The following is an 18,019-nucleotide window of genomic DNA, read 5'->3' on the forward strand; positions in this document are numbered from 1 at the left end:
ACTTTACTTTGAATCAAAAGTTAGCCACAGAGCCGAGGCCACACCTTGCTTCCCTAACTCCAGTTTAATATACTTTGCTCCATGGAACTAAGTTTTTACAAAATCATGTAAACATTTGACTGCCTGCCAAGGTGAGAACCAGTAACCCTGCCCTCAACAGCTCATCCATTATTTTCCAGGTAAGAATCTATCTTGTATTCTTTCAACAAATGTTTAGGTTTTAACTTTGACTAAGAGAACAATAAGAAAAAAATTAGACAAATGTATTCAATTTTAGATTCAGATTTTCCAGATATGACTAACATCTTAACAATTAGAATTCACTCATTCTACCACCTTTTTTCATTCCACAAGCATTTATTGAGTATTAATGCCTGGATTTTCTAGTTTTCTATAAAATTAATGCAAATAAGAAGAAAATACTATTATCTTGTGGCTCCAGTAAAAGTAAAGGTTTTTTTTTTTAACCTGAATATTTCATATTCATCATTAAGATGGTTCTAAATTCACAGGATTTGACCACTGTTTAGCTTTGCTTAGACAAAGGACAAAAAATGTGGACACTTTTGTAGATTTGCTAGAAATAACATTTATGGACTCATATTTTGGGGCTAAGAATTGAGATTAGCCAAAAAGACCTTATATTTCTGTAAGGGTTTATCTATGAAACTTTCAGGAATTTCAGAGATGCCAAATGGCTTGAGTAATATGAGGAATTAAAAAATAGTATTTGCAGGGCATCTGGGTGGCTCAGTCGGTTAAACATCTGACTTGGGCCCAGGTCATGATCTCATGGTTCAATCCCACATCAGGCTCTGTGCTGACAACTCAGAGCCTGGAGCCTTCCTTTGGATTCTGTGTCTCCCTCTCTCTCTGTCCCTCCCTGGCTCACATGCGCTCTTTCTCTCTTGCTCTCTGTCAAAAATAAATAAAAACGTTTTTTTTAATTAAAAAAAAAAAGTATTTGCTACTGCTTTCTCTTGAGGAAAAGAATGCACTGGAATTTTTGCTTATAGGCATGTGTCAAGAGACAAAATATTAGGTGACATGTTCAAATAAATTGCTAAATTCTGTGTAATTATCTTTACTCTTTGATTCTCCATTAAAACATGGTAGTGAAAGCATTAAGCTAAATTGTGAGAGTCAAACTGCATTTTAAAAACAGATATGGAAAAGACCACATACTGTATGTTTCCATTTATGTGAAGTGTCCAGAACAGACAAATCCACAGAAGCAGAAAACAGATTAGGGGTTGCCTGGGGGGAACGGGAGCTAGGGACTGCTAACAAGGATGTTTTTGGACTGATGGAAATGTTGTCAAATTAGATTGTAGTGACAGTTGCACAACTCTGTAAATATACTAAAAACCACTGAATTTTATGGTATGTGAATTACATCTCAATACAACTGACATTTTAAAAAAGCAGATGAGCTAAAGAGCCAAGGTACTCATTCCACTAGCTGCTGGGAAAATCGGCTGGATCCCTCTCTTACAGTCTCTCTCAGACTTATCCTCAACCAAAGGGAGCTTATTGGATCCCAAGATGAGAAGATGAAGGGGTACCACTGGCCTCTCTTCCCCAAGCTAGGATAACTAGGAAGGGCCATCTAGCTCTACAGCGCCACCACAGGATCAGATGAGGGCTTGCTTCAGATCCACTCAATTCCCATCCTACCAACAGGTACCAGGAATGGTCCTAAAAAGCATATTCCATGATGGCATTCTGGAGTTGTCATAATATGGAAGCGAGTGGAAGCCTCTGAAGCTGCCGTTTTTACCTCTTATCCAACAGAGTAACTAAAAAAACCCAACACATTTCAGGAGGAAAGGCAGAGATTAATGCCATCTGTAAACCTAAAGATGCAGGGGTGTGATGTTTAATTTTGTGTCACTTGGCTAGGCTATAGTGCTCAGTTGCTTGGTCCAACATAATTAACATTTAAGTCAGTAGACTCTGAGTAAAGCAGATTACACTCTAGAATGCAGGTGGGCCTCATCTAATCAAAGGCCTATAAGAAGAAAGACTCAAGTCTCCTGAGGAAGAAGGAATTCGGCCTCCAGATAGCCCTCAGACTTAAAACTACTCTTCCCGGGTCTCCAGCCTGCTGGCTCTTCCCTGTAAATTTCAAACTTGACAGACCCCACAATTTAATTCCTTAAAATCTCAATCTCTCTCTCTACACACACACACACACACACACACACACACACACACACACACACACAGACTGGCTCTGTTTCTTTGGAGAACCCTATTGGTCTCCATCATATTTCCATTAAGTCTGGCCCTCACAAAAGCCAAATGGGTTCTGGAAGATTATAGTAGACTACCACAACTCAACCAAGTAGACGTCCCTGTTACATCTCCTGTAGATGTGGTAAGTCTGCTAGAGCAAGTCAACAGAACTGCAGGTATCTGGATGGGGCCAAGACCTGGGGAATGCATTCTTTTCCATTCTTACTGGGCAGTTGGATCAGAAGCAGCTTCACATTCATGAGACAGACAACAGTATCTCTTATGGTTTGCTTCAGGGCTATGTTAACTCTCCCATCCTCTGTCATAAGATAGCCCAAGAAAACCAGACTATTTGGACATTCTGTATAATCTCATGCTGGTCCACTACATCAATGGTATGTTGCTACTGTTACCTGATAAACAACAAGGGGTAAGCACACTGGAATCCTTGATAGATAGACATACTCCAGAGGGTAGAAGTTTCAGGAGCCTACCACATCAGTAGTTTAAACACATCAGTGTTTAGGCGTTGAGTGGTGTGAAGCATGCTGGGACGTCCTCCCCAAAGTTAAGATCAGTTTCTTGCATCTCGCACCTCTCACTGCTAAGATTGAAGCATGATGCCTGGTAGGCCCTCCAGGTTTTGGAGGCAGCATATTCCACACTTGGGTGTCATGCTCAGACCCATTTACCAAGTGATATAAAAGGATGTCAGGTTGGTGAGGCTCAGAGCAGAAAAGAGCTCTACGAAAGATCCAGGCAGCAGTGCAAGCGGCCCCACCCCTTGGGCCACACACCCTGTAAACTCTATAGTATGAAGTGTATCTTCAGTATAAAAAGAAGCCACAGGAAGCTTGTGGTAGGCTCCCTTGAGGAGATCATAATGTGGACTGCTAGGGTTCTGGGGCAAGGCCTTGCCATATGCAGTGAAGAATCATACACCATTTGAAATCAGCTCCTAGATACAAGAGATGGAGAGATGGAGCTCCTAACCATGGGTCACCAAGTCACCATGCATCAAGAACTGCCCATCACGAGCTGGAACCTCCTGTATCCATCAAGTCTTAAGGTCAGGCAGGCTCAACAGTATTGCACTGAGGATGAAAGGGCTATACTAGCATTGGACAGAAGTAAGGCCAGAAGTAGTGAGCTCCACAAACAGGAAGCCTAGGCCCCCATAATATCTACTGTGCACTGGCACAACTGTGTACAGCTGTACAACGTAGAGTACAGCACAGTTGTTCCAGTGCATACCGTTCTACTTTCCCATTGGGTCATGCATATGGCTACAGGGAGGTTCCCTTGTGATTGGATTTGGGGGGAAGATAAGGGATGAGCTTGCTTCATGGAGGATTTGACTTGGCATGTACAAACTAAAAATGATGCATTACAGCCTCACTCAGGGATGGCCCTGAAAGACATTAAGGGAAAATCTTCCCAAATGGGTATGCTTCAGGGAGTGTACCTGGTCATGCACATAACATGGAAAAGTGGGCCCAGGTAAGAATATACAAAGACTCATGGGGACCAAAGCATGGTTCATTGGTTGGTTGCACCTAAAAGGAAAAAGATTGGAAGACTGAAGACAAAAAACTGGGAAGAAGAGGCATGTGGATGGACCTACTGGAGGTGGGCACAAGGTGTGAGGATCTTTGTATTGTATGTTAATGTCCAGCATGAGCATCCTTCACAAAAGAACCAACAATAACCAAAAGAAAAACTCAGCCAGTTGATTCAACAGCCTTTGTCATCCCAGTGCTGGCATCTGGCTTCTCGAAAGAGTAGCCATGGTGATGGGGATAGAGGCTCTGCCTAGGCCTAAGGCTGACTTAGCTACTGCTGCTTTGGAAACTCTATCCTGACAGCAACAGAAGCCAACACTGAGATCCTGAAAATAGGACCATCTCTTGAGAATAACCAGCCACTTGGTGGAGGCTGACTACATTGAACCCCTTCCACATGGGAAGGGGCAGCAATTCATCTCCGCTGGAAATAACACATATATTGAGTATGGGTTTGCCTTTCCTGCCCGCAGGACCTAGCCAGCACCATTCCAGGGCTTACAGAATACTTGCTTCCCCAACATGGTTGTGCTGTGTAACATCACTTAGGGGACCCACTTTAGAGCACAAGAGGTACACAGATGTAGCAATGGCACAGGACCATGGCTCCACTCTTCCTACCAAACACTGCACCAAGGCTGCCAGACTCATAGAGCAGTTCTCAAAAAGGGGAAACTTGGGGCCCACATCACAAAGAATCATCCAGCCTAAAATGCCAATAGTGCTGCCGGTAAAAAATGCTATGGCCGAACAATGAAGAACAGCTGAGGCAGCAGCTTGGAGACGATACTCTGTGAGCATGCGGGGTGCAGTGCACATCCTAAAGCAATGCCCGCTATCTAGTACTATGTTCTCAACTGATGGAATACACAGGTCTGGGAACCAAGGCGTGTAACAGACGGCCTTGCCTACCAACATTCCCAGTGACCCACTTGGGAAATGTGCGCTTCCCATCTCCATAACTTTAGGACTTTAAACTTGAAGCTAGGACTGCCACCTACTGCCTTCAGATCCCATGCCAGCAGACACTGAAAGGAGTCACCATACTGGCAGAAGTAACAGATCCTCATCATCAGGGGTAGGGCTGCTGGCACAATCTCTCAGCATCGCTTGCCCAATGTTGGTGGTAGATGGAAAGGGCAGCAACCATAGCCTGAGATGGACACGGTAACCGGGTCTCAGGCCCCTCAGGGATGAAGGTCTGGGCCACCAGGTTGAGCCCAGCACAAATGCCAGATGAGGGTGAGGGGAATTTAGAATAGGTAGTAACTGACGGAGCGGGTGGGTGTCAGTTACAGCTTCAGACCAGATGCAGCCTGGGAACTGTAGTTCATCTTACCCCCTTAAGTTTCCCCAGGCGAAGAGAACAATGAGAACTTAGATTATGCAGACTTTCACAGGCCATAGTGAGGAACTTGGAAACGTTTATATTCACAGTCAAAGAAAATTCCCAGCCCTTTCCCCTTGCTCAGTTTCCCAAAAGTTTCCTGAAAGTTGGCAGGTAGGCATGTTATCATTCCTGATCCCGAATCAGGGAGTAGATGATGTCCCTTTGGATAAATCCTACAGATACCAATACTTGGGGTCCTCTAATGAAACAGCCAGGTCCCTCTTGCCCCATAATCCTGCAATGAAGCCCATAGCTGACGAGCCCTGTCCATCACAAAGAACTTCCAGTCTGCATTTTCAGAGAGTGCCTCTCTTTTTAAAAACAGGACACAAAGGATATCCAAACATTTGAGGAAAGCTTCTAACAGCAGACAAGGGTGAATCAAATGAAAAAGGTATCTAAGAGAAACAGAGACAATGTAGGGACAAAGATAGAACTTCAAAAATTATAATAAAGACTACTAAAGGGCTGAGGAAAGCTAATGCATTTGTAAAACAAGAACAGGATGCTATAAGAAAAAAGAACATTCAGAGGAAATTAAAAATTCAATAGAAGTGCTACAAGATCAATTTGAAAAATCCTTCTGGAAAGCAGAACAAAATCCCCAAAGAAACAGGAAAGAGGAAAGAGAAACAAAAAAGATCAAACCAGGCGGTCTGACAACCAGTTAACAGAAATTCCAGGAAGAACAAAGTAAGAAAATGGGTATGAAGAAAATTATTATAGAAATAATAAAATTTCCTAGAACTGGAGCTCATGAATTTCCAGATGAAAAGGTTCATGAAATGCCAGAATAATAGTGAAAAACACATATATAAAGACAAACCATCATGAAATTTAAGAACATTAGAAAAAAGGAAAAGATCCTAAACACTGTCCAAGAGCTAAAAAGGTCACATCTAAAGGACAGGCAATCTGAATGTCATTGGACTTTTTTTTTAAGTTTATTGATCTATTTTTGAGAGAGAGAGAAAGAGAGAGAAAAAAATGTGCATGAACAGGAGAGGGGCAGAGAGACAGGGAGAGAGAGAATCACGATGCAGGGCTTGATCCCAAGAACTGTGAGATCATGACATGAGCTAAAACCAAGAGTTGGACACTTAACCAACTTAGCCACCCAGGCACCCCTGCCGCTGGACTTTTTAACACAACACTCAGAAACTAGAAGAAGTGAAGCTACGACTTAAAAAGTCTACGGGAAAATTATTTCCAACCTAGAATGTGATATGTACCCCATCAGTCAGTGCAAGGGTAGAATTTTCAGATGTACATAGTCTCAAAAAATTTACCTTCCTCGCAACCGATGTTAGAGAGGTACTAGAAGGTACAATTCACCAAAATTAAAGTGTTACCATGAAAGAGGAAGATAAAAGATGCAGAAAATAAAAAATTACCAAAGAAGAGAGGCAGAAAAAATCCCCAGGGTGATAATGAAAAGACGTTCCAGGAGAAGAGCTGTGCAGCAAGCCTAGAAAACAACCAGTCCAGAAAAGACAGGGTACGCAGGGCTCCAGGAAGAAATGTCCCCAAGAAAAACAAGAAACGGAAAATGCGTGATGTTTGTCTATAAGGGGAGAAGCTATAAAGATTTATAAGAGGGTATGAATTAGTGATAGGTACACAGAAAACCAAGCAAATGAAGAAAATGAGACAATTATTAACTCCAAGAAAAACAAATTTGTTCAGGAAAGGAAGTTTCATAGTAGTATACCTCAGCAATGAAGAAAAATAAGTTCTCATAATAAATATTGAATATTAACCTAACCAAAAATTATGAAATAACTATATGTGAAGCAAGAGGAAGTGAGGTGGCAAGGGAAGTGTGGGGCAGTGGGGGTGCGTACGCACATGCGTGAGTGCACGTTGATGGGAGTGGCATAAGAGTAAAAAAATCCTCTTCTTTCATAGACGGGTGACAAAAATGCAGCATAAAAGAGGGGAAAGCAAGAAATAACAGTCAAATCATATTGTTTAGAGACATGGAGGTAAACATCGGGCCTTCTAGCGAGAGGGTAGCCCTCACCTCTGGGAAGCAGCACTGAGGAGTAGGAAAGTGCACAGGAGGGAACCGCTACTTTTCATTATAAACTGTGAGGTACCACTTGGTTTTTAAACCACGTGAATGTTGGGTGCCTGGGTGGCTCAGTCAGTTAAGTGTCCACTCTTGGTTTCGGCTCAGGTCATGATCGTGGTTCATGAGCTTGAGCCCTGCATCAGGCTCTGTGCTGCTAGTGCAGAGTCTGCTTGGGATTCTTTCTCTCCCTCTCAAAATAAATAAGTAGACTTAAAAAAAAAAAATATGCATGCATTATGTTGACAAAAGTAAAAATTAAAAAAAAAACCTTATTAGGTGTCCCTTTTATTTGGAAGAGGAAGAGCATTAAAAAAGTAAAATACAGGGTGGGGGGCAGTGCCTGGGTGGCTCAGTAGGTTAAGCATCCAACCGACTCAGGTCATCATCTCAGCTTTGAGAGGTCTAGTCGGGTTCTGTGCTGACAGTTCAGACCCTGGAGCCTGCTTCGGATTCTGTGTCTCCTCCTCTGTCTGCCCCTCCCATGCTCATGCTCTATCTTTCCTTGTCTCTCAATAATAAATAAATGTTAAAAAATTTTTTTTAAAAAAAAGTAAAATGCAGGGGTGCCTGGGTGGTTCAGTCGTTGAGCTTCTGACTTTGGCTCACATCATGATCTCACTTTCGTGGGTCTGAGCCCTGCATCGGGCTCTATGCTGACAGCTCAAAGCCTGAACCCTGCTTGGGATTCTGAGTCTCCCTCTCTCTCTGCCCCTTCCCTGCTTGTGCTCTGTCCCTCTCTGTCTCTTAAAAAAAAAAAAGGTAAAATACAGTGTTCTTTATGCTAAACATAAAATAAAAACCTGTGTTTTTTATAGTTTAAAAAAAAACCCTTAAATCCAAATCACTTTCCTCAAAGGAAAGTTCTTTAACACTTATTTTCAAATACTTAATAATATAATTTTTAAAGATACTCTGAAAGTTTTATTTGATATTTCAAAAGGAAAGTTCCAAGACATAATAAACATAACAACTGGGGAAAAAATAAGCATCAAAATAATATGTGTAAGTAAGAGTCCATTTATATAAAACAAAACCAAAGACCAAACTTCTTCATACAGGTGTATATGTACAAATAAATACAAAAATGCACACAAAAGATCTGGGAGAATATATGCCAAACTGTCAGTAAGGTTACATCTGGGGACACAAATGGGATTGGGGACGAAAAGAAGGTAAATCTGAGAGTTTATTTTCACTCATTTTTGATTGGTAATTAGTATGCATAATAAGAATTTCAAATGGCAAAAAAAGATAAGCGTGGTGAAGACAGGTCCCTCTCCCATGTCAGCCCTGGTTCCTCTCCCCAAAGGTGGCCTCTTATTACTAGTCTCTTGTGTTACTTTTTAGCATTATTCCAAATACACAGAAGAGTATGTTTCCATATGAAACTTACTTTTTAAACTGCAAATGTTATCACACTAGTCATACTGTTCTAACCCTTACTTCTTCCTCTTAAAATAGCTCTTGCCTTAGGAATAATGTAAATTATTTCCCACACACAGTTTACCTCCAGTCTGCCTTGCTGGATTTTATACACCACTTGGGGATTCTCCTGCAGTATGCTGCCATAGAGCTCACGAAAGTGGGCTATGTTGGGCTTCACAATATTCAACACTTTTGTCTTATCCTCTCCAACCACCATCCGAAAGTCGCCTGGTTAAAACAAATGGAAAAACAAATTTTTCCTTGAGAGTCCACATCCTAATCTATAAACTACAGCCCCAAATTCATCCTGCACTAGCTCAAGATAGCAGCATCCCACATTCAAAACATTTGCTTTTCCTCTTTGAAGCCGTGAATACATTACCCAAGGAATGCGGATGCTTGTTAGGGGAAAAGAGAGCCTCCAAATCATAAAGCCCTTTATGCTGGTTACCTAAGCACAAAAGGTAATCACCATTGAGAAGCGGATTTGTTTTTGTTCTTGTTTTTTTTTAAATTTTTTAATGTTTATTTTTGACAGAGAGACAGAAATAGAGCATGAGTGGGGGAGGGGCAGAGAGAGAGGGAGACACAGAATCTGAAGCAGGCTCCAGGCTCTGACCTGTCAGCACAGAGCCCAACACGGGACTTGAACTCACGAACCGTGAGATCATGACCTGAGCCAAAGCCGGACGTTCAACCGACTGGGCCACCCAGGCTTCCCTGTTTTTGTTTTTCCAATGTAGAAGGTCCTATACTTATGATGGTTCATCCTGTGAACAAAACTCTGCCTGGGACCAATCATGGAGCTGGGGATTGTGTGTCTCCTTAGATGCGTCCTTGCTATTGCTACTTGCTACTGCTTACTCAGCTTGAACCTTTTTCCTGCGTTTGCATGAGTGCCTCTGAGATACTTGATGAATATAAAAGGACCTTATATTTGAGCGCAAGAGCACTGTTAAAAGTTCTAGTAAGAAGAGGTTTACATTTAAGATGAACTTCTTGAAAGCAGGTATCATTTTTTAAGTTGCAACTGGTGAGGAATGAGGAATGTTACATTTACCTACATGTAAGGTAAATGTGAGGATGAATTGAGCTGCAGAATATATAGTTCTGAAGGATAACACTACTTTTGACATAAATTTAAGTGCCCTGGCCTGCCTATGACAATTATCAGCAAGATGGGGGAGGGGAGGGAGATGATAAAATGTGAAAACTTGAGGGAACGCCTACTGGGCTAATGTGCATTCAAAACAGGCTGGGCACATGTGAGGACCTCCCAGTTACCTGGGAGAAAGCACTGTGGCTGAAGCTTTTGTTGGACAGGGAGAAAGTCCTCCATGTAAATGGTGAGGTAGCAAGTGTAGGGAGATACCCCAGCTGCTGAGAAATTCCTGGGGAAGAGGTGACAGTGTAATTCATCATCCAAACCAGGTTGCTTCTGAGAGTGAAGGTGGCATGATGAATAATTACACTAGGATAAGTAAAAACTGGGCAAACCCAAACATACGGTGAACCTTGCCAATTTATTTCCTCTGGGGAGACAGGAGAGGAGGGATCATTGAAATTCTTATGGGCCACTACAGGTATTCCTAGAGCAAACTTTTGCTTTGTTTTGGAAAAAAATAAAGACACCCAATAGTATGTACTTCAGTAAGGAATAAAATATGCTGGGTTTTGAAGCTTCTGAAGACCAATTTATGCTACAATTTTATGGAAAGCAGCGGGGGACTGCAAGCTTCATGAAAACAGACTTAGAAACAGCCTCTGGAACCCAATCTTGGCACATCAGATCTGTTCAGGGCGGTGAGCAGAAATGCGTTCCGGTCATAACAGGCTGCCCAAATAGGAACAAACTTATTTTTTTCACTATTTTAAAGGGAAAGAGAGTTAACATAGTTACATCTTGGGATGACTGCCAGAGAGAGTGCAGAGAAATCGGTCCTTTCATATAATATTATCGACTTCATAAACTGGTAAAATCCTTCGGAAAGCAGGGAATGAGACAACCCCATCTCTGGAGAGTGAGCCTAAAGAAACAGACCCAAACAGAGGTCAGGTGGTAATGTCTGCTGAGCATCTGGTAGGGCCAGGAACTGTTGCGAGTGCTTTGCTGTATTACCTCGTTCAATCCGCACATCCCTATCCTCTCAGGTAGATAGTATTCTATACCCCATTTAGCATCAGGGCAACAAGGACGGAGATGAAATGACCCAGTAAGTAAGTGAATATGCTACATACATACAACTGTTCACTGAGACACCATTTATAATACCGAAACACTGGAAGCAGCCCAAATGTCCAACAGCAGGAGAATGGATAAATTACAGTGGTACACCCACACCCTACCACAGAAGCATATGGCCATTAAAGAATTACAGTAGTCACACACAGTGAGATGGAAAATGATCATATAATAAGCAAGAAACTAAGAAACAAAAGTACAAGAAAACTTGGTAAAAAACAAACAGGGAAAACAAGACAAAAAGATTACAGAAAAATGTTATTTTTTGCTCTAATAAGTACACATTTATTGTGGTATGTGTGTGCTTTGCACTGTTACTTTGTTTAGTCCTGGCAAAGCCTTCTAAAGAAGGTACTAAGTATTCCCAATTTTATAGATGAAGAGATTGAGGTGCAAAGGTCCAGCCACCTCTCAGTATCAGGGGAGTGATATTTTAGGTGACTAGTGTTACACTACTTTGCAATTTTCCTCCATTTCCCTCACTTCTATAATGTTGGCACATTACTTCTAGCATTTTTATTATTTATTTATTTATTTAAAAAAATTTATATTTTATTTATTTTTGAGAGCAAGAAACACAGAGCACGAGCAGGGGAGGGGCAGAGAGAGAGAGGGAGACACAGAATCCGAAGCAGGCTCCAGGCTATGAGCTGTCAGCACAGAGCGGTACGCGGGGCTCAAACTCACAGACCACAAGATCGTGAGCTAAGCCAAAGTCGGATGCTTAACCGACTGAGCCACCCAGGCGCACCTCTAGCATTTTTAAGCAGATGCATGGGATGCTGACGTGCTAACTTGGCAAATGTGAATGGGGAGGAGCTGGGTTAACTTTCCTTTGTGTAAATCCTTATGCTTTTATTTAGAGCCTATAAATGGATTCTATCGATCTTTGAAGGGATAGGACATCATCCAACTCTGAATCCAACCTGGCTGGCTCTGAAGTGAAACATCAGTTTGCATCATTGCTGAGTTCTACACATTTGTGTCATTTCTTCTCTTTCTGTGCATTCCAAGAAGTGTTCTTGTATGTTAGACAGTAACTTTCTGAAAGAGTGGCTGTATTTTACTAAAATGTAAAAGCCGACTAATGCAAATCCTCGCCAAAAGAACAATGGCATGTCGTGATTAAAGGAAAGACCTGGAAAATACTAGGGACTCTCTGAGAGCAAGGACTGGGGCTTCTCCACCCCTGCATCTCCAGCTCCTTGTGCGCTGCCTGGCACAGGGAAGGCACCATCAGTAAATATCTGCTGAACTGAATTTGTCCAGCTGCCGTGCAGCACAACTAGGTCAGCCACAGGGAAGAGCAAGTGAATGGGCTTATGACCTGCTTCTTCAGAACAACATGAATAAAATCGTGGGCACAGCATGACCCAGCACTTTGATCATAAGAATCAAGTTTTCTTACCTCCAGAGACGTTTGCAACAAAACACAGGGACTGAGAAAAACCGACTGCTTTTATTTTATACCTCGACTGATAAGTTTAAATCTTGACCGCTCCAGCCAGAGAACTGCCAGTCTAGTAACAATGGGTAACCAAAAGGATAATTTCTCTTCAACTTTGAAATGAAACAAACCCAGAGACTTGTGAAGCATCTGCAGTCAGCCTGCTCTGTGATTCTAGCATGCCTCCAGTGGTCAGGGGCCTTATTACCAAGGTAGGGATGTAAGAGGCTACAGCATACAGTGGTAAGGCCCTGGCTCTCAAGTCTGGCAGGGTCTCAGGGGGACTGGAGATTAACCTTTCCGAGTCGGTTTCTTCTCTGTAAAATGGCTATAACAATCATACTGACCTCACAAGGTTATTTTTATTTTTTTATTTGAGAGACAGAGAGAGAACGTGCAAGCATGTGCAGTGGTGGGGAGAGAGAAAGAGAATCCCAAGCAGGACCCATGCTTAGCACAGAGCCTGACACAGGGCTTGATCTCACAACCCTGAGATCGTGACCTGAGCTGAAATCAAGAGGTGGACACTCACTGGGTGTCAGTGTCAAATGAGCCACCCAGGTGCCACACAGAGTCCTTTTTAGATTTAAGTGAGTTAAGGCAGTAGAGAATGCTTCATAAATAGGAAAGTAGACAGTACTGTTGCTGTGATAATGTATTTGGGACGGGGAAAGGATAGAGGGCAGAGGAGGCCCTGAGTCCTTGAAGATAATAACTGGCTAACTTTTCCCTCTTAAACTAACTGCAACACTGCCGCTATTTCAGTTCAATAAATATTTGGGTGGCTAGTAAGTACCAGAAGCTGTGCCAGACATCAGAGATATAAAGATATACGCCCTGCTTGAGGCAGCAAGTGCTGTGAAAACAGATCATTTCAGTGAGGGTTACGGAAGTGGAATTTCTTATGTGGTAGTGTTTAAGAAAAGGAGCCCAAATTGGATGTTGATATGGCAAAATAATATTCTTTTTTTTAACAGCGTTTTTTGAGATGTAATTCACATACCATACAATTCACACATGTAAAATATACAATTCAATTTTTTAAGTATTTTTAGAATATATTAGAGGGTTATATAACATTGAATTTTAGAACATTTTGGCCTCCCTAAAAGAAACCCTGTACCCATTAGCAGCCATTCTCTGTCTCCCTCCACCCTTCCAACCCCAGCCCTAGATAAAGACGAATCTACTTTCTGTATGTGTAGATTTGCCCATTCTGCACATTTTATGTAAATAGAATTGTACAATAAATGGTCTTTTATGACTTAGTGTTATGTTTTCAAAGTTTGTCATGTTGTACCATGTATTAATACTCATTCCTGTTCATGGCTAAATCATGGTCCATTGGATAGATATACCCCATTTTTTTATCCATTCCTCAGCTGAGGGACATTTGGGTTGTTTCTACTTTTGGGCTATTTTTTTTTTTTTTTTTTTGAATAATGCTGCTATGAACATTTGTGTACAAGTTTTCGTGTGGATATGTGTTCTCATTTCTCTTAGGTAGATACTTAAGAGTAGAATTTCTGGGCCATATGGTAACTCTATGTTTAATATTTTCAGGAACGGCCAAACTGTTTTTCCAAAGCAGCTTCACCATTTTATAATCCCACCAACAATGCATGCAAGTTTCAACTTCTCCACATCTTCATCCACATTTGTTCTTGTCTTTTTGATTATAGCCATTGTATGAAGCACTGTTTCTGTGGCGTTAACTGGCATTCCTCTAATGACTAATGATGCCAAGCATCTTTTCATGTGCTTGCTTGCTATTTGTATACTTTCTTTGAAAACATGTCTATTCAAATTCTTTGCCCATTTTTATACTGGGTTACTTGTTTTTTTATTGCATTCCAAGAATTCTTTATACTAGTTCCTTATCAGATACATGATTTGTAAATCTCTTCTCCCATTTATCTATTTTTCCCATTTATCTATTTTTTTGTTGTTGTTGTTTGTGCTTTTGGTATCTATCTAGGAAACCACTACCTAACCCAAAGTCACTCTAAGAGCTTTATAGATTTAGCTCTTATATCCATGATCCATTTTGAGTTAATCTTCTACATAATAAGAGTTAGGAGTCCAACTTCATTCTTTTGCATGTGTACAAAATAATACCTATTTTAAGATGACTAAGACAGCATGTCTAGGAGGCGGTCTAACACACCATTCAAATTGCAACTCCCAAAATATCTCCATGGTGGCAGAAAAGGCACCATATCCCACTAACTCATAATGTGGAAGAGAATGAGATAAGAATAAACAGCTGATGCACTTGGTGATACAAATTTGAATCATACTTTCTTTTCATACTTGAGTGAACACAAAATGGCTGACTGTAGAAAGAGACAGGGAGGAATCGGGTTTACGATATTGGTTCAGGAAGGCACCAGTATCACAGCCATTTATCTGTTCATTCACCTAGTATGTGTCAGGTACCATTATAAGCATGGGGTAGAGTGAGCCAAAAAAGACAAACATTTCTGCCCTTTACATTCTAGTAGTGGAACAGAGACCAAAGACAAACCAACAAGTGAATAAAATAACGAGTGTATCAGACAACAGGAAGTGCTGTGGAAAAAACACAAGCAGAAAAAGACGACAAGGTGGGTGTGGGGGAGGGGGAGGGAGGGAGGTGGGGAGCCACATCCAGGGCCCTGAGGCCTGGGGGAAGACTGTCCCACGTATGAACCAGGAATCACACCCGCCACCACAGATTCTTTGTAGAAGAGCAAAGGTTCTAGAGCCAGACCACTTTTGTTTAAATCCAAGCTTACAAGCTACTTAGCTTCTCTGGGCTTCACTACCTCAAATGTAAGATGGAAGCAATAATAGTAGCTAGTTTATAAGATTCAGGGATTAAATGAGTTAATACATGTAAAACACTTAGAACAGTATCTGACACACAGTAAGTAATCCAAAAACATTAGCTATTACTGACAATTAATATCCCTTCTGGAGTACTGCTTTCTCAGAAATTACCAAGTGACTAAGCACAGAGTTCCAACTGAGGCTTCAGCAAAAGCTCAAGCTTGGCAAGCAGAGAGAAATATGCTTCCAAATTACTCAAATAGTCAATCTCTAATATGCAAGTTATCCAGTGACACTGCTTGCAAGGTTTCAGATGGTGTGACTTTCATAGAATAAAACTTAATAACTCTCACTCCAGAGAAAGTTTCTTCACTGGCTCTTACCAGGGTCCAGAAATGAGGATGTTTACTCACACTTTACAGGGCTGGCACCCATTACTAATTTTTTTTTCCTCCAAGAATCACTCAACTGGCAACTTCCTTGCTTTGTCTTATTCCTAGAAGTAGCTGAGCCTGAATTCAGACAACCTGGCATTGAAAGAAACCCATTCTCTCTTTTACACAAGAGTGCTTAAAGGTGTTTTTTACTTCTCAAGGACAGGAAAGAGCCAAATAATCCACTTGATGTAAGTGAACTCTAACGCCTCCTAATTTTGACAAGCACTATTTGGCAACATGTAACAAGTTTTGTAATTCTTATAACTAACAATATAATTCCATTTTGGAGAACATATCCAAGGAAGTTCATGGCCCTCTCTGCCCCCTTCCCCTACAAAGTAATTTCTCCAAAGTGATTCACAGCAGTGTCATTATTAATAAAATGATAAATGGAGCCAAACTGAGTGTCCATCTACCACTGAACGAGCAAATAATGGTGTCTCAACTTAAGAAAAACTTACGCGGCCAGCAATGATACACGATAACAGTAATGAATAATAACAGTAATCATTTTCTGAGAACCAACTATCAATGAGGTATGATGTTGGGACTTTTATATATATTATCTCATTGAAAACCTTATTATAGAACAGTTCTTTTTGTTTTACAAAAAGAAAATGGGCTCGGAGAGGTTCAAGCACTTCTACAAAGCTAGTCTTCAAAGTCAGGACTGACTGCCATCTTTCTCTTTCTTTTGTCTACAACCTCAAGTGGCTGTGTTAGCATCTATAAACACCACGTATCTAAGATAACAATGGCTGAGCATTTACTGTGTGCCAACCACTGTGTTAAGTACATTTACATGTATGATTTAATTTAATCCATATAAAACCCTTCTTTAGAAATGAAGAAACTGAGTCACAAGGTGCTAAGAAACTTGCCTAAAAACAAAAAAATTAAGAGTGCAGCTGAGATTCGAACCCAGGCCTCTGACTCTAGAGTCTCAGCTCTTAAACGCTTCACTAATTCTGCTTTCGGTGAAGTAATACAATGTTTCAAAAAAAAAAAAAAAAAGCAAGGTACAAAATAAGATACTTGATTTAAGAAGTTAAGGACTTGACACTAATTTGAATTTGTACGTTTCTCTGAGGTGCTGCTCTAGTTCCAGCCCTCATCACCATTCACGCCCTGTCCATCCACCCAACAGAGATGTGCAGGGTGCCCACTATGTACCATGGCATTGTCCCAGAGGCTGGGGATGCACGGCCGGCCAAATGCGAACACAGTCCTAACTATCTTGCTGTCTGCCTGCACGGCTCTCATGGTGGGAGGGGGCCCTCCACATGGGTCCTCATCTGTGGTGCTCAGTTCAGATGTCATCCCCCATCTCCCCCAGAGGCCTTCCCTGGTTACACTAATGTAACATGTACACATTCGCCTCCCTCCCCTGTTCTAGTGCTGCCATGTGTTTGCTGACTGACTTTTCAACCAGAATCAAAGCCCCACAGTGGCAGGGACAATGCCTGCCTTAATTACTTCCTTCATTCCCAGAGCTTAAAGAGTGCTTGGCATAGGAGACTCTCATCATTATTTGTTGAGTAAGACTTTTTCCTGGTTTAGTCTCTCTGCCTCCTGCACAGTGCTGGCAAAATGATCTTTCCACAGCAATGAATCTCCCACCGTCTTGCAATGCCTGAAACCTGTGGCTCCTGCTTGTGTACAGGGTGTCAAATTCCACTTTCATTTACCTTTGTATTCAATGCCTTGCCTGGCCTGGCCAGGGCACAACCTCTTCTCCAAAATACCAGAGAGGCAGTGAAGTTCAATGGTGAAGAGTGTGGGCTAAAATTGTAGCTCCAGGGGAGCCTGGGTGGATCAGTCAGTTAAACATCTGACTCTTTTTTTTAACGTTTAGTTATTTTTGAGAGACGGAGAGAGAGAGAGACAGAGCACAAGCAGGGGAGGGGCAGAGAGAGAGAGGGAGACACAGAATCCAAAGCAGGCTCCAGGCTCTGAGCTGTCAGCACAGAGCTGGACATGGGGCTTGAACTCAGGAACTGTGAGATTATGACCTGAATTGAAGACAGATGCCTAACTGACTGAGCCACCCAGGCACCCCTACTAAGCATCTAACTCTTGATTTCAGCTCAGGTCATGATCTCAGGGTTTGTGAGTTCAAGCCCCATGTTGGGTTCTGCACTGACAGTGTGGAGCCTGCTTGGGATTCTCTCTCTCTCTCTCTCTGCCCCTCCCTCACTCTCTCTTTCTCTCAAGATAAATAAACATTTAAAAAATAAATAAATAGGGGCGCCTGGGTGGCTCAGTCGGTTAAGCATCTGACTTCAGCTCAGGTCACGATCTCGCAGTCCGTGAGTTCAAGCCCCACGTCGGGCTCTGGGCTGATGGCTCAGAGCCTAGAGCCTGCTTCCGATTCTGTGTCTCCCTCTCTCTCT

The 18,019-nt window shown here is 41.8% G+C and overlaps 1 protein-coding gene across 5 annotated transcripts in view; it reads right to left on the minus strand.

Annotated features, from left to right (window-relative positions):
* The window catches only part of TAMM41 (TAM41 mitochondrial translocator assembly and maintenance homolog), a 49,250-nt gene that overhangs the window by 13,852 nt on the left and 17,379 nt on the right, over positions 1–18,019 (minus strand). For 4 of the 5 annotated variants that reach the window (XM_030307422.1, XM_030307420.1, XM_032592354.1 and 1 more), the window contains exon 5: positions 8,772–8,917. The exons of the other annotated variant lie outside the window; for it this stretch is intronic. In XM_030307422.1, coding sequence (XP_030163282.1) covers positions 8,772–8,917 — 146 coding nt within the window. The remainder of the gene's footprint in view (positions 1–8,771; positions 8,918–18,019) is intronic. 5 annotated transcript variants of the gene reach the window in all.

The sequence above is a fragment of the Lynx canadensis genome, chromosome A2 (genome assembly GCF_007474595.2).
Source record: "Lynx canadensis isolate LIC74 chromosome A2, mLynCan4.pri.v2, whole genome shotgun sequence".
Lineage (NCBI taxonomy): Eukaryota > Metazoa > Chordata > Mammalia > Carnivora > Felidae > Lynx > Lynx canadensis.